Source organism: Equus asinus, chromosome 9 (assembly GCF_041296235.1).
Source record: "Equus asinus isolate D_3611 breed Donkey chromosome 9, EquAss-T2T_v2, whole genome shotgun sequence".
NCBI classification, from domain to species: Eukaryota; Metazoa; Chordata; class Mammalia; order Perissodactyla; family Equidae; genus Equus; species Equus asinus.
In genome coordinates this window covers 87,694,179-87,714,884 of record NC_091798.1, presented here as the reverse complement: position 1 = coordinate 87,714,884, position 20,706 = coordinate 87,694,179, and the positions used below count along the sequence as shown (strand labels likewise).

General features: G+C 41.1%; 1 protein-coding gene across 2 annotated transcripts in view; it reads right to left on the bottom strand.

The window, feature by feature from the left end:
- Positions 1-232: 232 nt before the first annotated feature.
- The window catches only part of ACOT12 (acyl-CoA thioesterase 12), a 47,028-nt gene continuing 26,554 nt past the window's right edge, over positions 233-20,706 (bottom strand). For both annotated transcript variants that reach the window (XM_044777911.2, XM_070517856.1), the window contains exons 6-15: positions 14,726-14,882; positions 13,106-13,225; positions 12,112-12,262; positions 11,054-11,109; positions 10,707-10,770; positions 9,944-10,027; positions 4,343-4,476; positions 2,445-2,573; positions 1,006-1,132; positions 233-749 (exon numbers count right to left, since the gene is read on the bottom strand). In XM_044777911.2, coding sequence (XP_044633846.2) covers positions 615-749; positions 1,006-1,132; positions 2,445-2,573; positions 4,343-4,476; positions 9,944-10,027; positions 10,707-10,770; positions 11,054-11,109; positions 12,112-12,262; positions 13,106-13,225; positions 14,726-14,882 — 1,157 coding nt within the window. In that variant the 3' untranslated portion in view covers positions 233-614. The remainder of the gene's footprint in view (positions 750-1,005; positions 1,133-2,444; positions 2,574-4,342; positions 4,477-9,943; positions 10,028-10,706; positions 10,771-11,053; positions 11,110-12,111; positions 12,263-13,105; positions 13,226-14,725; positions 14,883-20,706) is intronic.

Genomic DNA, 20,706 nt, shown 5'->3' with positions numbered 1-20,706 from the left:
ACTTTGTATGTGTATGTAGGGCAATAGATACTAAATTGGTCAGCCACCTTGACTATATGTTAAATGACACTAATAAAGTAGTTCCTATTACTAAAATTGATTGGGTCCCATTATGTCTTAATGTCTTCCTAATTTAAAGCTCTAAAACATGTAATACATCTTGTCAGATGCTCTTGACAAGGAGCGGATACCTGCTGAACCTGGAATAATCCCACGGTATTAATCAACCAGCCAACTTATCATTTTTTATTTCAGAAAATTTTATAAAATTTCAAACAGAACACATTTCACCTCTGTAGCCTAAAAATGTTCATGATCATTTTAACCAAATTTGCACCATTTTACAGAACGCACAATATAGAATATAGGCAATTTTCCATGGCCTGTGCCTCCCAGAGGATCTGAAACAGATTTAACGCTCTTAACGTCAACCCAAATCATTGGTATTTGACTTAGGATGCATTTTGTTTTTAATCTCTTCATAACTGCATTTTACTTTTAAATTATTTTGTGGCCCAAAAGCTTGCCAAGTGTCAGGGTTAAGGGTGTTTGGAATTAAAAGTGAGAAATCAAATGACAGGTAATTGAAAGTTTACCATTTAAAATCTGATTATCTACCCATCATCAACAGTGTTCTCTAAGAACCGTATACAGGAAGCTGCTGTCTCTTCAATGGATGTTGACCAGCCACCAAGATTTCCAGCAAAGTAGGAAGAGATGCTAGCAGAAATCTGGTTAAAGTAAGATACCTGTTTCAGAAAGAAAATACAATATTTTAATTGTTTATTGACTGGAAACTTTTCAAGCAGGCATCTCAATCTTGTTGGTATAGGGGAGCCTATGACCCTAATGTTCTGGGGACCTTCTGGAATGGATCTGAAAGGAGGACCTTAAGATTCCCCTAGTGTGAACACACATTACAGAATTATAATTAGTAAATCTGGGTAAAAGATTTCCCTAAATCTGTAGGAGCAAATTAATCTGCAGATGTTTCATTAAACTTACGGTGCACGAACTGTTGTCAATAGCACAGATGAGAAACCCGGCACATCGGATCTCACTTCTCATGTACTGTGGAGAAGGAGGGACTGACGGCAGAATAACCGACTTCGCTGCCACCGAGAACGTCTTACTGAAAGGTGAACAGACATTTTCTAAGTTCTTGCGAGAAATGAAGAATAGTTGTTAGAAAATAAATTCCTATAATTAATGCACTTTATTTATATAGGTAGAAGTGAAGCTATGGAGACCCAGATCTTCTAGATGAGCGGCGTGCATTAGAAAACATTCTCTATTGCTCCAGTCAACTGTAGGAAACAGTAATATGGGGCACAGGTGTTTTCTGCCTAAGAATTGCATACACTTTGCATAACTCCACAAAGCTGAAGTTGTCCTCCAAACTGGTTTTATTGTGTGTCCTAATGGGTTGTAATTTCTCTCCTTTTTAATGAAAAAATAATATGCATTGTTTTAAAGAACTCTCAAACAATAGAGTACCCTATAGACTAGAAAACAGAATTCTTCCTTCAGTCCACCATAGCCACAATCCACTCCCATCCCAGAGAGGACCACTGTTAACATTTTGTTGTGTATCCCTTTAGACCTCTTCATAAATATATAACATTTATGTAAGCAGATGCACATAATATTTAGCTACATTTAATCATTTTACAAAAATTGGTCTATAATTTGATTTTTCACCTAACAATAATTCTTTAGAGGTGTGTCTGTATTCTACCAGAGTATAGCTCTAGCATAATTTATAAAATTGACCTTCAGTTTATTTATAATAGCTTTTGCTGCAATAAATGATATTATCCTGAACATGCATGTGCATTAATATTCATACATGGGTGGGGTTGTTTCTGTAGGCCAGGTCTGACACTGGAAATGATGCTGGCCAGTTCCTGGTGTACACCTTAACTGTCCAGCAGCTTCTACTTCTTGTCTCTTTGAACACTTACTCTGGGGACACCTCCTCTTAGAATCTAGGCACCATGCTCTGAGAAGTCCAATGCCCACAGAGAAGTCAGGGACAGACACTCTGATCGACAGCCCTAGCTGGCAGCCAGCTATTCTGGATGTCTAGCACAACTGAGGCTTTGTAAAGTCTAAACCCATTCCTGGTTTTTTATTTGGCTTTCACTTCATTTTTACTGATAATGGAATGTTTCAAAGGTTTGCTAAATATCAGTTTTGTATGTGAATAGACCAAAAGGCAAGGGAACTGCTTCAGGTATCTTGCATGGTGCTTTGCACACAGGTGGTACTTAACAGGTGTTTTTTAAAAAAAATGATAACTAAAGGTCCATCCAGAAAAAATTCAGATGAATATCAATCAAGACCAGAAATGCCTACATTGACTTCCTTATTTTCATATCAACTTTTTCTTTCTACCCTATACTATAAAACGTTGCTCTAACACTTGAATTGCATATACTCACCAATCTTCAAGAGGCCTTCTTCGTGATACAAGTACTACGAAGTCTTTGGGTTTATCACCATTCACTACAGGACAGGTGATATAATATATTTGATTGTCTTCACTCACCCGCTCTATGACCTCACAGGACCTACATAAACAGAACAGTGAAAGAAAGGCTGCACTTTTCCACCTGCTAGAGTAAGGCATTCACGTCATTTGTTTGTTTGCATAACTTCATTATTGGTGTCCACATTCACTCTTCTGCTCATCCTCCCAAAGCCAGCATCATTTCTCAAAGTCCATCTTTAGAAAGAGCTGTTTGGTCAGAAGGAATAATTCTGCACATGATGGAGAGAATGGTGGCCATCTGTTTCTAAGGTCACTGCCCTCAACACTTCAGAGAAAGGCATTTAGCTGTTTTCCACAAAATTATTTTTCTCTAGGATCAAGTAATAATAATTTGTAGACTAGTGAATTATATGGACAGTTCAAGAAAGACTCAGGCAAAGTAATATGATCTATTGGAAAAGGCACCAAGTTTGGAGTCAAACAACTTGCCTTTGAATCCCAGATTGCCACTTAGCAGCTAAGTTACGTTAGGTAAGTCACTATTTTTTCATCTGTAAAATGTAGATCATAATACTTATGGGGTTATTGTGAGGACTAAGTGAAAACACCTAGAACAGTATCTGAATCACAGTAGGTGCACAAGAAAAGTAAATTGAATTAGAATTCATTCATTCATTCATTCTCCATTCATTAAAGTTCAATTCAGCTGGAATGTCAGGTGACAGTGGGAGAAACATTTGAAGAGTTAACACCAAAGTTTAGGCATTGTTCTTGCTAAAAGCTTTGTACTTACAGAGTATCTACAAATAGTAAAGCAAGAAAATCATGAAGTGTTTCCTCCTTTCTCGGAGAGTTTTATTATGATAGCATTAACCAGGACATATCCTTCTGGCCTCTAATGCAAAGGTAACAGATGACCCCAGAGATGTCTCACTTTAGTAGTATTTAATTGTCTATTACATGGTATTAATCTCAGTAAGTTTTAGACATTCCAAAGATGAACCTCTACCTTCTCAAGATTAGGAAGTAAATGGTGCTGCTTAATATAATAGGAAGCCCATCTCCCCAGTCCTTCCCTTTCAGCAAGGTGTCCGCGAGGCCCTGAGCACTACAGCCAGAGCTGGGACTCCTGGGAGACAGGGGCATGGCCTGAGTGCAGTCATCCCCTCAGTGTGGTGACAAGGTGCATCCCGATTCCAGGAAGGGAGGGAGAGTGGAGGAAACTGGATTAGGGATGCAGGAGACAGGAAGTGACAGAAGAGTTGTAGGCTGAGAAGAGTGGGCCCTGCCCAGACACGGAGAGCAGGAGGGATGTGGTTCACCTCGGTACCCACACAGCTCCTCTCAGCCTCCCAGGGCAGTGCTACTTCACAGAAAAAGAAGGAACCGCCGATTGAACAGCAAGAGTGGGAAGTTGGAAGGCCAATAAGATAATCACTTCCTTGAAAGCAATGACATTGTGTATGAAAAGACAAGAGTGGAATTCAGAGCCTGACAGCTAGGTTCCAACTGGGATTCTGTTGCTTTACTGCCTGTGCAACCTTGGCAAGTCTCGGACCTCTCTTTTGGTAAACAAGAATAATATTAACCATGAAGAGTTATTGGTGGGATTACAATAGATGTGGGAAAGCACATCAACTCGATACAGATGATACATAAATAATTATAATAATTTTTGTTTTGTGTCTCTCAATAGCAGTTTTCTGTGCAGAGCAAGCTTCAAAAAAATACTCTTTAATTGATAAAACTTTGGGTCATTAGCTGGGCAATGGAGATGGATTGCAATGTAGAGTTATCTTTTACATGATGTCAGGGTTGATTAAGAAAATATTTTAAATTTATTCTTACGTGCAATGAGGGTCCCACAAAGGTCGCTTGGTAAAGTCGGACAAGAGATGGTAAACCAAGTGGGCTGGTCTTTCCACATGCTTTTCAACCCAAATAGATAAAATATCATGCTCTTCCAGGGTATATATTTTTATCTAACAAGATAACAAGAAAAAATAAATTATAAAAGAAGAATTGATGCATTTACTTTAAAAACCACAAACATAAATATGTAATCATAGGTTGATTGCACTACCCAAGGCATCTTGGCACCTGGATAAGAAGAAGGCAAACGACGGCACATTCATTTCAAATGCTTAGATGTCTAGAGCTCTGACCAGGATGCTATACTCCTGTGTCCTGTGTCTCCAAACAATATGCAACTTGAGGGGGAGGTTATTTAATTATTATGCAGCAGTTTTTCTCATGAAAAATAAAGAATGTAAGCCTTTCTCGCTCTGGGATGTGTCCCCGCCTCCACCCAGAAACAACAGAAAATATCACCAGACTGATAGGCAAGTCAGTGCCTCATCTCCCCCTGAGACCTTGGAACCAAGGCTACAGTCTAGGATACTTTTCCAGGATGTCAGGTGTGCCTTCAAGCAGGCTGAGGGGACCCAGGAAGCAAGCTAACCAGCTCTAGAACCAACTCAACCTCTTAACAGGGCTGCCGAAGGCCCATACTTCTTTCATCTGGGAATCACAAGGGCTCATCCTCCCGGGAGGCCAATTCCTGGGTTTCTGACGCTTATTACTCCTTAGATAAGTAGATAAGAGGAGGCTTGTCTTGGGGAGCCACTTGACACATATTAAACATCAACGTATCCCTTGTTACTCTGAACTCTCCTTCTACTGTGCTTTTGCCAATAATCAGAGGTATGTGTTCAGCTAAGAGCACATTTCTATCCCACCCATTTTCTCCCTCTCTTTCAGGGGCTTTGAAGTTAGTGTTGAAATTTGCCATCTTATAATCATTCCCATGGCAACAAGCTGTGAGAAGACAAACAAACATAGAGTTAAGACTTCCCTGCAGGAATCAAGCAGATGGAAAAGTCAGGCTGTGAGGGAGGAAACCTTTACTTAAACATAAATATCCTCAAGAGGAGAAGGAAGAAATGAAAAACTGACTAAAAGCAGCTTAAAAAGGAAAGAGGTGACTATTTGCTTATGCCATTTTACCTCTCCAATGGACCTCTGGGCCAAGCCTATCTTTAAATCGAGCCCACAAAGGAGGACATGCCGTCCGAAGGCTGTGTGCAGTTATCAAACAGAAAGAAAACCATGCATGGGGCTCCAGTTGGTGGCTGACACTCACCTCAGCTTGGACGTGCCTAACTCTGTGCCTTGTACAGCAGGAGTAGAAGGAGGTTCGTTGGTGTAAATCCAGAGGGAAGTCACCTTATCAAAGCCTGGTGGCCGTCTGGCTCTGAGCCAGACAGCTGGGGCTCTGAAATCTCAGAGGAGGCAAGGGTGGGCGGCCAGGGTGAATTCCAGTCTCTGTCAGACTCTGGCATTGGGGCAGCCTTGGTAGAACAAGGGTGGAGTAGGGTGTAATTTTGGGCTGAGAACTTGTTAAGGGTTGAATTACATCCCCAAATTCATATGTTAAAGTTCTCACCCTCAGTGCCTCAGAATGCGACCTTATTTGGAAACAGGGTCATTGCAGATGTAATTAGTTAAGATGAGGTCATACTGGAGTAAGGTGGGCCCCGAATCCAATATGACTAGTGTCCTTATAAAAAGGGGAAATTTGGACAAAGACATGCACACTGGAAGAACGTCATCTGAAGATGAAGGCAGAGATTGGGTGACACATCTACAGGCCAAAGGACGCCAAAGATTGCCAGCAAACCACCAGAAGGACAGGCCTGAAACAGATCCTCCCACTCCCTTAGGAGGAATCAACCCTACCAACACCTTCATCTCAGACTTCCAGCTTCCATAACCGGGAGACAGCACACTTCTGTTGCGTAAGCCACCAAGCTTGCAGGATTGCCATGGCAGCCCCAGGACATGATTACAGCACACTTCCAGGAAGCGGCTCCCCAGGCTGCAGACACATGCCGCTGCTTCCAATCCTGGAGCCAAAGTAAACGTCATGCTAAATAGCCACCACTAAATTGTGCCCTTCGAGAGCTCGCAGACTTAGCCAGTGCCAAGTACAGTATTGGATGCGTGAATGATATTTTGATCCTTCCCCAGCAGGGGAAGGCAGCAGAAAGTCCTTCTCAATGACACTGATGCAGACAAGGAAAGGCAGTGGTTGGTGCTGGCTCTCTTTAATCCCTACTCTCTTCAAAAAGCCAACCTTTGCTTAGTGAAAAAATTCTCCAAGACCAACTCTCCAAGAAAACGAGTTCCCTTTCATGCTCAGAAGAATACAGATTAAATTCCATTTGTAACCAACTCAAACGTTTTATCATTTGGTACCTGGAGAATTTTATTCTATGAAATGAAGCTTAAAGTAAGTAGGCTCAAACTACTGGAGCTTGCTAACGTTTTATTAATGATATTGTTTTTTCATTCTAATAAGATTCTGTTTAATGGATTTGGATGTCTTATACAAATAGCACAAGAGGAAATAACTCAAAGTTTTAGAATTTTATACTATCTGTTGACCAGTGTTATTGAGACTACATTGTGGGAAGGAAGATAAAATTGGGTTTTACAGAGGCCCAGGGGGAGGTTAACTTTCCTTGGAGGTGCCTGGGGGTTTACTCTGGGGACTATAGTGACAAGAAAGGGGCAAGCGGAGCTCTGGGACCAGCCCCTCCCCAGCTTCAACGAGAACAGCCCCCTCTGGTCTGGTTCCCATATGGGGTTTCCTCCTGTTTAATGGTTTTCAAGTGGTCCTTGCCATTTGGGCTTTCACCATCATGTTTCCAGTACACTCGCAGCTACTTCCTAAATGAAAAGCTGCTCCAGTTAGGCCTGCTCCCACCCATGCTAATTTCTACCACAAAGATTTGGCTCAAGCTACTCACTGCCTAGCAGCCTCTTTACCCCTCCAGCAATCTACTCCTCACTCTATCTTCAAGGAGAAAAGAATGACCCCCTCTCCAGAGTTCTCTCTCAGTAACTGTCTTCCCTTCATTTCATTTCCTAGGAGCTGGCTTTTATGGTTTAAACACTATAATCTCTTGCTCGTTTATAAACTACCTTAAAATTATTCTTCAGCTGTTTCATGTATATGCGTAATGTTTTCAAAATAGATTACAATCTCCTTTAAGATGAGGGTACATGTTTTGCTCCTTGTATTGCTATTACTAATTCCATCATTATACACTGAAAATGAAAGATGGGTTAAAACAACAAGTACTGTCCAATTTCATTACAAGCACCAGAAATCTTAGACTTTTGAAAACTAACCAATTTATCTCAAAAATAAGTATAGATTTGGGGCCAGACTGGTGGCATACTGGTTAAGTTTATGCATTCCGCTTTGGCGGCCTGGGGTTCACTGGTTTGGATCTCAGGCACAGAACTACACACCACTCATCAAGCCATGCTGTAGAAGCGTCCCACATACAAAATAGAGGAAGATTGCCACAGATGTTAGCTCAGCAACAATCTTCCTCAAGCAAAAAGAGGAAGATTGGCAACAGCTGTTAGCCCAGGACCAATCTTCCTCACCAAAAAAAAAAAAAAAAAAACCAACAAAGCATAAATTTTAAAACCTGAAATAAGTATGATTCTTAACAGACAGTTGTGTTGTAAGAATCACTCAACTAAAGGGAGACAAAAAAAATGAGTGAGCTGTATTTAAAAATTAAAAGCATATAAAACCTTTAAAAAGTGGGAGAGAAGAGGCAGGTAACAGAAAGAAAAAAATCAGATTTTTGTCATAATCTAAAAAGAAAAGGGCTTCAGATTCAACAGATAACATAAGAATGTTCCTTTAATTATACATTATCCTCTAATAAGCATCTGTACGAAAATTAAGAATTAATTATTGATGGCTCTCCTAAGACAATAGCAAATACTCCATCTATTTGTTTAGGTTTGTTTCTGGTCCCAAACTCCCAAAGAACAGAAGTTTTAATATATTATACAATTTCATTAAATATGTTCTCTTCCTTCACTCCGGACATGTTTGTCCTTTCCAACACTACTCAGGAATGCTCAGATGCCAGCACTAACGCAAGAAGCAGATTTCGTATTAGTGAAAGAGAACAAAGTCTTGAAGCATCTTTTATGAGAGAGAAAGAGAAACAAGTAACTTTGTTATGTTAAGCCTGTGTTTCTGCCTCACTGAACCAAGCTCAGATGGAAACCTAACTGGATCCAGAGGGGGTAGGGAAGACTTTGAAAGGATTCAGAAGTGAGGACAAAGATGGAATAAAAGCAAACAACCCCAAACAAAACAAAGTCAGAGTTGAAAATAATCAGTGAAATAGCACTTAAGCTTGCTTGATTTCAGGGTAAATGATCATATAATTTATCATCCAAACTAGAACAGCAAGTGCCGCTAACCATTATGACGGGACAAGGCGGGTAAACCAGGACTGTCGCAGGAACACCAGGACACATGGCTACCCTATTTTAGAGGCTACTACTTCATTATGATGGAAAACAGTACACACTGGGGGCGGGCCCTGTGGCCTAGTGGTTAAGTTCGGTGCACTCCGCTTTGGTGGCCCGGGTTCAGTTCCCAGGCGCAGATCGACACCACTCCTTGGTGGCCATACTGTGGCAGCAACCCCCATACAAAATAGAGGAAGACTGGCACAGATGTTAGCTCAGGGCAAATCTTCCTGAAGCAAAAAGAGAAAGATTGGCATCAGATGTTAGCTCAGGGCGAATCCTCTTGAGAAAAAACAAAAACAGAAAAACCAGTACACACTGAACTGTGAACACAGACAAAAAGCTGGCATCATTGAGCATCTTCTGAGCACCAGGCACTGCTCTGTTCTGGGACTACAGTGGTGAGCAAACAGCCCTCAGAGAGCTTACAGTCCAGTTAACGTGGGCATCAGCTCAAAGGGTCTCCTGACATACCTCTGAAATTAGATAAAACTAACATCCGAAAGACATACATTTATTTAAATTTGATGACATGCAAAACACTGTAAAAGGTGCTAAGAGAGACAAAAACAAGTCAAGACAAGTCTCTCTCTTAAGAAGTTTATAACCTAGTTAGGGAAAGAGATCATGTGTAAAAAGTTAAATTACTACGTAAGACTTAAATATCAATTCAACATAGCTATGAAGAAATGTCACAAGGTAGTGCATAATTAATTGACAAATTAATTTTAAAGAAGTAATTGCTAAAGGAGTTCCTGGAGGGAGAAGTTCCCTCAGCCAGGGGTGGAAGGAGTGGCTTTATGGAGAAACGTTTCTCCTGGGGATCGAAGACCAAGTAGGATCAGGGCAGATGGAGATGAGGAGAGAGGGGTAGGACATGACAATTCAGCTCAGGTGTAGGAATGTGCAGGTGTATTTGAAGGACCCCAAATCAGTCGGTGTGGAGGAGTAGAGACAGGGCTGGAGAGATACTTGACTCTTGGAAACAGTTTCCCCACGGGGTTTTTCACCTTCTCAAAAGCAGCAGAACCACCACCATCAAGACAACTTTCACTTGTGATGGACCGTGGGTTGTGCACACCCCTGGGTGCCTCCTACCTTTTCTGCAGCACTGATCACCTCCCAACCACTTTTGGCTGCCAGCTTTTTGAGAGCCTCCACATTGCCATGACTCAGGGCTACCTAAAACACAAGTATTTTAAAGTGGTGAGCTCAACGCACAGACATGCGATCAAATATCTTCTGTTTAGAAAGTGGGCACTGTGAGAGCCAAAGTGATAAGGTCGAGCTTAGAACTAAGCTAGAGGTAACATGATTTCTGTCTCAAACGCATAATTCAGAATTCAGGCAAGGTAACACGAAGCATGCACACTTAGCAAATTAGGATCATTTTAATTGGTGTCCTGAGCGAAGACAAGATTACCCTTCAGTATGACTTGTAATCAACATGTAATCAGTAAACTTGGATTTCTCTGTACATTTTATGGTCAAAAACATTAAAACCACTAATACTCTGTTGCTATGTTATAAAATGGCAAGCTGGTGGGCACGTCATTCAGCACAAATCACAGTAAGACAACAGATCTCAACATCCTGTGCTGCGTGAATGCATTTGATGGCAGAGCAGCCCGAGTCTGCAGTTTGAGCACTGTACATATAATTCAAACAAGACAGTGAAGCAGTTGGTTGGTAACCAGTTGCCAAGAGCCTGGTTTTGTTTTATTTTGCGACGACTGGCTGCTATAATTCACCTTTTCATCCAACCTGTGTAGGCACAACCTGAACCAGTTAAACAAGGGGATTTCCATTTTTGTAATGATGTGATTTTTACATGAAGAGTTCCAAATCATAAAGCTGTCACCTGCTTGCCAGTATCCCAGTGTACGCAAAATGGAATCTCTTCTTTGTGGGAAATAACATATTTTCTGGAAAGAAAAAATTAAAATGTTGAATAACAGTTTTCTTCTGTGCATTTAGCACACAACAGTAACTCTAACTCTTTCTTGAACTGAAAACAGCAGTTTTAAAAAGCTGCTTTTACTGGTGGAACAATCAGGAAGAAGAATTTCCATCACAATAGCCTCGACACTCAGAAAACATCAGACCTTCTCTTTTTACATTACAGGGGAATAGAGACCCAGAGAGGGGGTTGTGTAATTTGTCAGATAAGAGAAGAGCCCATAAAATCTTTGTACCTATGTCCCTTACCTGCCTAGGCGAATTCTCTTGCGTGCAATAGCTCCACGATATCGTCTAAAATCATCCTTTAATTAAAAAAAGTAAAATCAATAAATTTCTAAGATTTTAGTGCTACAATCCTTAAGTTTCTCTCTCCTAAGTCAGTTGGAAAGGTTAATTGGGACACAGTGTCTCTGCGTGAACTATCCTCAGGTGAGAGTTGGCAATAAGGCAACTTCAGGACGCGAGGAAGACACCGTTCCCAAGACTGTGGCGCAGCATAGAGAACTGGATGTAAAGGGGGAGAGAAGAGTCAGAAATGGGACATGGAGGATGATCTGCTTCCAACAGCAGCTCTTGGCCAAGTGGAGGTAGAGTCTTTGTAGCCATCATAGGTCAGTTTGCACTGGCCCTATTGTAGCAATAACAAAATACCAAAGTTATCTTGCAGCGGCAATGAGCAAAAACGCAAGTCATGTAGCTGGAACATGTGCACAGGATGGAAACTTTGTCCTCAGATGACCTCGAGCCATCTAGGAACCAAAAGTTTAACTATGGAACTCAGTGTGATGAGAAAGTGGTGCGGGGAACCTCATGAGAAGCAAGGGGTCCCTTGGTTTACAGCACATTGGACGTAGAAGACCCTTACACTCAACCAACCAATTAGACTCTGCCAAAATAGCATTTGGCATAACCCTGCCCACTCCCAACTCCTTAAAAGTCTATCCCTGCTTCCGATCAAGGAGAGGGATTGGGGCTTTGCCTCCTATCTCCTTGCTGGTTGGCCATGCAATAAAGTTGTCTGTTTTCTCCAAAGCAAGTGCCGTAGTATTGGCTTCTCTGCACGTGGGGCCCTTGCTTAGTAACATCTTCAGGGCCTTCATCATTTCAATGAATGATTAGAGTGATTTGGGAGAAAAAAGAAAAATCTCATTCTACTTTGTGATGCAGAACAGAAAGAAAACCAAAGGAGAATAGCCACGGAAGTTGTTGCTGGTGTGAGGAGAGATTCTGGGTAGAGCTCTGTACCCACACCTTCCCCTAGAATAAGCAGTCTGATTACTGAAGCTCACATGCTTATAACTGACCTTTGACATGGGTTTGATTCTGGGAAATGTGACCACTTCTTCCTTATCATTGACAGCATTATAGATGAGAAAAGCACTGTTGATGTGGCGGCCCCGGCCCTCAGACCACTCCTGGCAGTCAAAGGCCTCCACGCGCACTCCTACTTCAAGGCTGCAGAAGGTGACACAGGGCAGCGGGCAGAGAACCAGGTCACACCAGGCCTCCTCTGCCCTGCCCCCACCAAGCAGGGAAGAGAATGTGGGTCCGGAGTTTTTTCTTTGTCATCTGCAAATCTATGCAACTGTTAAAATCCATTTCATCAGGCCAATGGTCTGATGTACAAGCCTCTGGGACCAGTTCCGCTTACTTTCCCACTTTGAAGTGGGAAAAAAGCCAGTGGGACTTTATACATTCATGAACGTATTTTGGGGAGGCATATTAAATTGTGCCAAAGTCAAGTTTTCTCTTCTAAAAACAACAGTTTTGTAATTAAAAAGCATCAAACACTGAAATTGGACAGGAACTATAGATATTCTTTTTTACATTTAAAAAGAAAAAATACGAAATGAAATCTTTTCATTGTGTATGAAGAGTAATAAAAATAACTGGGAAGTACTTTGGACTCCATGTTGGTAAATGACAGGTCCATTATGAACTGGTTGACCACATAGTCACCGGGACTCTTTTGAGAGTAGAGGAAGAGTTAACTATGACAGGGACAAACTAGAACCATCCTGGGCCACCTGGGACATACAGTCACCCTTATTATGAAACAAAACCCAATGTATCACAATTTACTCAGGGTAAGGAGGTCTCAAGCAGAACACATGGTTAAAATGTGTGTCTATGGAGTTTGAAGATTGAGTGAAGTTTCAAACAAAAATTAGAAGGAACTTGCTTACTTTAACGTAATCCCTACGCTCACCTCCAGATTGAAGTAAAAATTTTAAAAAATCAATTATGTGCACGTTTGTATTCGTTTACAGCAACGTAAGAGCACTAGAGAGGCTTTACCAGGTCTGAAATGTATTGTTGACAATGGCGTTGAAGACAAGGCGATCTCCCACTGTAGATGGTCCCCGGAACTTAAACATGTCCACGGACTTCAGAAGGGGGTGTGCTCGACAGAGGCGGCTGATGAAACGAAGGGAAGAAGGGAGGGAGAAGACAGTGATCATTCTCCAAAATATTTTCAGGAACTGCTGATTCACTTAACGGATGCAATAGACCAGTGCTCAGTGTGCTTTCTACATAAACACCTCTTCTAACTCAAGAGTGAAATAAATAACCAGATTGTGTATGTTGAGAGTGGTTCTGTACACTACTTGCAAATATTATGGGAAATACCATGTCCCTAGGCCATGGGGTCTTTAGCAAGATGCTGGTGCTTCTGCTCTTGTTTTGTTCCCTATGGAAGTCCCTCCAAAAAGCAAACCAATGTCTTTCGTTCTAACTGGAGGGTGTTCATCTTGACAGCTCATGACTGCAATCATGGAAGCTGTGACTCCCAGGTTGGAGTGGGACACAGTGAAGAGAAGTGCCAGTGGTGCCATTCACACTAGCTCCTTAGCTGCACAGTTAACTGAATTCACCCACATATCAAAAGCCTAATTTTATTCCCTACAGAAAAGTTACCTGGATTGCTACACAAAGCCTGAAAGGCTAAAGGTCTATGTTTTACAATTCTGGTGTGTGTGAAATTTTGAAATATCTATAATGAATATTTAATCTTAGAAAGTTACTTCCATAATTTTCTATATTTTAGACTCCCACTGTAGTCATTCAATTACTCTACAGAATTGTGCCAACACTAAGTGGACAGATTCTGCCATAGTTAATTACATGGTAAGCCTTTACAATAGAACAGGTTCAAATGCTTTATGGTCATTAAGAATGACAATCTCATTTTAAGAACAAGCTCTCTTATATTTGTGCGTAATTTATAGGAAGGATAACTACAGGTTTCTAACTATAGTCATAACTATAGACACATTAATAATAAAATTCTTTTAATTTTGGGAAAATAAAACCTTAACAATTTTCAGTGGTTACAAAGATTGTCAGAAGGGCAGATCCTGTTCAAATGCATTTTCACAGCACACAATGTTCTTTAAAGCTGCTCAATTGCCTACCTAGTTCTATTAAGAACAAAATAACCTTTTCTGAAACTGAGGACCATTTAAAAGTATTCTTTCAAGTTCTTCCCTGTTTCTTATTTTTTGGCTAATCCTTTGGCATAACAATCCCAACCAGCACCTTCAAAGGTCAGACCTAATTGTAAACTGCCTTTAAAAAGGTTTGAAACTCGACTATTTTTAAGCATACAGGCTGTCTTCTATTTCTATTCTGCATCTATTTTGTTACAAGGCATTGCAGTGTCACAAGATCAACATTCATAATTCAGAATAAAGTATTAGAACTGTCATTTCATTTTTATTGTTGAAGCAAGAACCAAAACATTCACCCTCAAACAAAAGGACAGATTAATTCTAAAGTAAACATGTAAGTGACTTATCATTTTCTCATTTTGATAATAGGCAACATTGTCCTCTCCTTGTCCGCCCTTGACTCAGACCCTTCCTATTCTCTCCCTCCTGGTCCCAACACCATAAGCCAAAGGTCAAAACCAAGAACCTTGCAGAAATAGTAGCCACGGTCTCCATCCAAGCCATAATCTGGCCACCAAATGTGTTTCCATGATGGTTAGCATGGGGCGGGAGGACAAGTTCAATGCTCTGAACAGAGGTGCCCCTCGTGGAGACCGTGCCATCCTCTTCTCTCCAGATGGGATCTGAAAAGCGGACGTGAACATTAACGATGGAGGAGTCAACCGCAGAACCTTCCCAACAGCACACTCAACTCATGGGATTTTTAGAAAAATTAAATTATTCCAAAAGATTTACAACTCTTGAGGAAATAAATAGGTTTTATTCTACAGTGTGAATTTCATCGGACAGGTGGCTATTTACAGTGAACTGGATAAGATAACAGATCAAAAAGGGCTTTTTAGAGATTGTATTCCAACATATCTTTCAAGTCTGTCGAATTTTGATTAAAAGAATGATTACATTTAAACTGGAGTTGTTTGGGATGGAGGAAGGGCAGGGAGCGGAGGAAAGAAATTTGAGGATTGATGAATACATCTTTATCTTGATTGCAGTGATGGTTTTATGGGTGGATACGTGTCTCAAAACTTATCCAACTGCACACTGTAAATATGGGTCATCTATGGTATGACAATAAAGTTGCTAAAAAGGAAGGAATTCAAGCTATAAAGGACCACAGACACTGAGAATCTGGAATAGTTTGCTGTCCTATCAATTTCAGAGTGGGAATGTGGCTTCCCGCGGTTCCTGTTTTCTAATGAATGAAGCCACCAACAGAAAAGACACAATACATTGTACTTCTCAGTGTCCTTCTCCTTTTGAATCATATCTGCTTCATTTACTGACAAATTGGGTTTTTACTGTCAACAATGGAGGAATCATTTACTCTGGCTGCAAAACAGTAAAATGTATTCAATTTTACTTCCTGCATCAAGTGAATCACCAGCGAGGCTTAAATCTCACGCGCTACTGTTGAGGAGGTGGAGGAGGACTTACAAATCAGGGGGGCCATCCCGGTGTACTGTGAGAGGCAGGGCCGAGCTTGCAGTGGCAGAGCACATGAGCGCTCGGCTGTTGTTGGTAACTGGGAATGGGGCCATTCTTGGCATAGTCACGCAGAACTGGGCAAAGCAGTGCGGTTACAGAGATTTTTAACTCCATTTCCTAACAGAATTTTTAGAGTTATAATTAATTGATGGTCTTTTTCTTTTATGTTTTTTCTCCTTCATCCACTGATCATTTCAGTCAGTAACTTCCCATTGTCCTAGTCGAAAAGCCCAAATCCTCCCATGGCCCCAAGCCCTTCCTTCCTTATCTGGCCCATGCCTGCTTCTCCTCTCCAGCTAGTCTGACTGCCACTAGCACCCCTCTCTCCCCCATCCTATTTTCTCTCAATCTTTCCCTTTGTTCCAGCCACACTGGCCTTTTTTCAATTGTCGCAACTAAATGTTGTCTTCCGCATCAGGGCATTTGCACATGTTGCTCCCTTTATCCTTGGCGACTGCTTTGACCACCAGCTCCCCCTCCTTCTACTTACCTCCTCTTCTCTCTTGGCTCCTCTCAGTCACCACTTCCTCAGGAAAGCCTTCCCTGACCCACGGCTGATTCCCACTCTTATGAGCTCTCATACGGACCTTTCTTTCACAGTTATGGTTTATAGTTGATTGAGTGATCTTTGATTATCTGACCCACTAGATCCTAAGCTCCTTCGAACAAGGACTGATTTTTTTTATTCTAACATAATCCCTAAATATGGGTGCTCAGTAAATGTTTATTGAATGAATGAATGGATGGATGAATAAACCTACTTTGCTGATTTATTCCACCTTCATAGTCCTTACTATCAACAGAATATTTTTAGGTAACAAATGATCGTACTGATTTACATGTCTGCCTGCTGTTTATTAGAGTTCCCACTGCTCTCCATTTTCACATACACTGGACTGTAGACTCTTCAATTTTTTCCAGTTTCCTGGGTGTGAACTACTATCTCATGTTGGTTATAATTTGCATTTCCTTGATAATAATGAGGTCCGTCTTTTCATATGTATATTAAACTTTCTTGTTACCTCTTCATGACATGTCACTTCCTCAAATGTTACTCTCTCCCAGTTTTTTCACCCTCTCCTGGAGCTTTGATTAGATGCTTGTTAGACTTCTTACTCCAGATTTTGTCTCCTAACCTTTCATATATTTCCCATTTCTTTGTCTATCCATCTGCCTTCTAGGTAACTCCTTCAGATCTGTCTTCTAGTTCACCATCTTATCTGCTGTTTAATTAATTCATAGAGTTTTAAATTTTAATTATTATATATTCTTTTTGTATAGAAATTCTCTTTGTTTCTTCTTCACATCTTCCAGGTCATTTGCTTGTTCCAGTGTAATACTTTTGATACTCTTTATTTCTTAAACTATATTAACATTCTTGCTTCATGTTCTTTATAGGATAAATGCAACATCTGTAGTCTTTGTGGGCCTCATTCTATTACCTGGTGCTTCTTCTGGACTTTGGTGACTTATTTATTTTTATCTTTTATGATTTTTGACTAGAAGCCCCAATTCCTTGGATCTCTATCTGTGGGAATTCTTGAGGGATGGACTTAAAGTCATTTCTCCACAGAGAATTTGCCTTTGGCGCACAGATCTCCCTGGGGCCCCACAACATACTACCACTTCCCACTAAATCTCACTTGGTCGGTTTCAGGCCAAACAACTAATGTGTATTCTGACACCAAATCTGCATGAGAATAAGCTTGTGATTGAATTCTCAAAGGGAAACACTCTTTTCCATTTAACCTACAGCCACGGCTGGCTGAGACAGGAAAGCATCTCACCAGAGCTCTCTGATGGGTGGCACTTTCCCAGCTGACCTACTGAAGGTGTCATCTTTGGAGGTTGCAGCTCCAGGTACGGTTCCCTGGTTCCACCTTCCAGCTCACGTGAGCCCCTGGCTTTGTCTCCGGAGCCCTTGCAGGCGCAGTAAAACACAGGCTCCAGGTCTCCTGGCACCCACACGGCCCTCCCGGGCAAACGCCAGCTCTGTGTCTCCTTACACTGCTGCATTTGTGTTTTCTAATCATTTCTGGACTTCAAGCTTTTCTCTTATTTTTCTGCTGCAGAGATGTGTTTGCAAAGATGTTTGTAAATATTTTATCCAGAAATTTTAGTTTTTTTCCAGACACCGAGTCCACCATATTGCTGTAATCAGAATTGGATTGCTTCCTAAAGTGATCTTGAAAAGGCATATGAAATCTTAAACTCCTTCCAACTTCTCTCTCTCTGTTTTAATTACTGATCTTGTTAGATGATGTTCTATAAATATCCAAAATTAATATTGATTTCTCAATACATTTTTTAGGTTAATTTCTCTTACTCAAATGGTATTTTTTTTGTTCAAAATAAATTAGTGTAAACTTTCTCTAAAATATATTGTTAAATGAAAAAAAGAAAGGCGCATAACTATTTGAATATTGTGCTCCTGGTTAGGTGCTAGTGTCTGTGTGTGTGTAACAGTGCTTGTCTTTAAGGATAGGAACCCAGTAAGTGGGAGACACGGACAGTAGAAAGACTTACCTTTTAACTGAATCCTCGCTTATACCTTTTGAATTTTTCACTTGTGCATGTGCACTACTATTTTTAAGTAATTTAAAAATAATTATAAAATAAAATTTAACTAAGAGAGGGACTTATAGTGTGAGATACACTGTACAGACTCAAATATAAGGCAACTCCTTCTTTTCTGAGGGCTAACTTTAAAGAAAAAGCTACTTGATTCCTATAAAGATATACACGTCATACACTGGGATCCATAGGTGGGTCCCAGGCAGGTCCTACGTGCATAAGCATCAGTTATGGCATATATGCAGAACTATCCTCAGGATAGGTGACTCCGGTGTGGAATCGTGCTTATTTGCAGGTAATTGCCAATCAATGGAGAAACAGGGCTCTCTCAGGTTCAGATATTAATTCAGGCTTCGCAGCTCTGGCTGTGTACCCAAGTCCAACACAGTAAACAGACCTCACCCTTTCTGCAGGCTTCCAGACAGGGCATACTTCTTTGGTGGTCAGTTTCATTACTTGCACTTTGGTGTTCACTCAGTACTGTGTCATCATTCTGCTAGGACAATTTTACACTCATTCCACATTTTCAGGTCGGAACACTGACCTGAATTGAGGTCATCCTAGCCCTTGTTTTCTTTCTCCTAACCAGAAAGGATCAACACAGGACAATGCTCATAAAGACTGATTTCTCTCTGAAAAAATTATAATTAAAATGCTCAAAATCTCAAGAAAGACTGAAGTCTTTCGCGACATGCCAAGCTTCCACATTCCAGTGGTACAAGAGCACATTCCAAAGAAATTCTGTTTTTATATAATCTAATCCCATCTTTTCCCCTTTTCTTCTGGAAGCGTATGATTTGGGTTCAACTTTCAAATGCCTTTCAATCATACAACATCTTGAAACGGATTCCAGTCTTTTATGCCTGATATTACAAGCCATGTAGAACCCTGGTTTTTCTAAAAACATGGCTCAATAACAAAAATGCTCTAGCTGTCTTCCTTTAGAACATACTGTCCGGCTGAGAACAGACTCCATCAGGTCCACGGGGGGCACGTAGACAAACCGCACACTCTGTGGCAACTTTAAGTTCCAGGGTGTGGCTCTTACATTCCTAAGAGAAATTGCTTTTAAGTTCTGTGGTACCTTTGGTGGCATGGAAGCTAGTAAAATTTCTAAAAAGAAGATCAAATCAATGAAGTCAGGTTAAAAGTTGTTTTGTGCAAAGGAATGTGGAATAATCTATTTTGGATCAGATCAGATGAAACAGATGATAAAAACAGACTTTAAAAAATCTACAATTCTAAATTCAACCAAACATATAGATCTGATCTGCCCAACTTCCTAACAAACTGAAGCTGAAGTCAGTTTTAATCATTGTACCTCTGCATTTGAATGGCTGTAGCATGTGCCTGTCACTAATTAATTCAGAATGTCTCTAGTGCTCAAACTACTGTTGGTGTTGTGGAGACAGTATAGCAAATGGTCTTTGTTTATTAGTACAACTTGTACAACATCAGAAAAATCAATGCAGCCAGCCACGTCCTCCTGGCTCATGTGACCTTGGGTGGGGAGTGAAGGAAGCGCGCAACAGGCCTAGCAACGCTCCCTGCAGACCGACACTCAGGTCAGAGTAGCAGAGATCACCGTAAATTCTTCCCAAGACAAAGAAATCACAATTTTCTGGTGTCTTAAGTACAGGTTTGGCATCAATTATGTCTTTCTCTTATAATCAACCTCTTCCTCAATAATGATTTTTATCCACCAGCCTTGATCAGCCCATAACCATGACCAAATATTTCCCATCCTGAAAAATAATGCCCCTTTGACCTTGAGGGCCCCCTCCAGCTCCAGGCTGTTCCTTCCACCCTTCACAGCCAAGTTCTTTGAAAGGACAGTTTTCAGCTGATGCCTCCAATCCTTCCTATGATGGGGACTTTTCAAATAATAACAATCACAGCACGTTCTGCACACCTGGCACTGTTCCAGGCAATCCATCTATATTAACTCATTTAATCCTCACACAAACCTATTAAATAAGTTCCTTTATTATTCTGACTTGATAGTTCTTTTTGTCTGTTTTTAACCTTGCCTCAGCGAGCTGAGAAAATCAGAGCAAAGTCAGTGGTTTGAGTATGGCGCAGCCAGTCCTGGGACAGGAAAATAAAAAGAGCAACTTCTGCTGGCCAGGGACCACGGGCTGCAAGAGGAAGTAGATGAGCCGCTGAGGACACCCAAGTCTAGTGATCCAGTTCAGGAGTAAGGAAGCCAGGGAGGTGTGGGCACCCTGGGAGTCAGCGGGCCGACAGAAAGGCCCCTACTTCCCCTGGAGGAGCTGGGTCCAGAGACCAGAGAGGAGCAGGCCCCACTTCTGACGGCACGAGTGCAGGAAACCACCAGGAAGAAACTGAGTTCCTGTCACATGTCAGCTCTGCAGTGGGACACTTCCT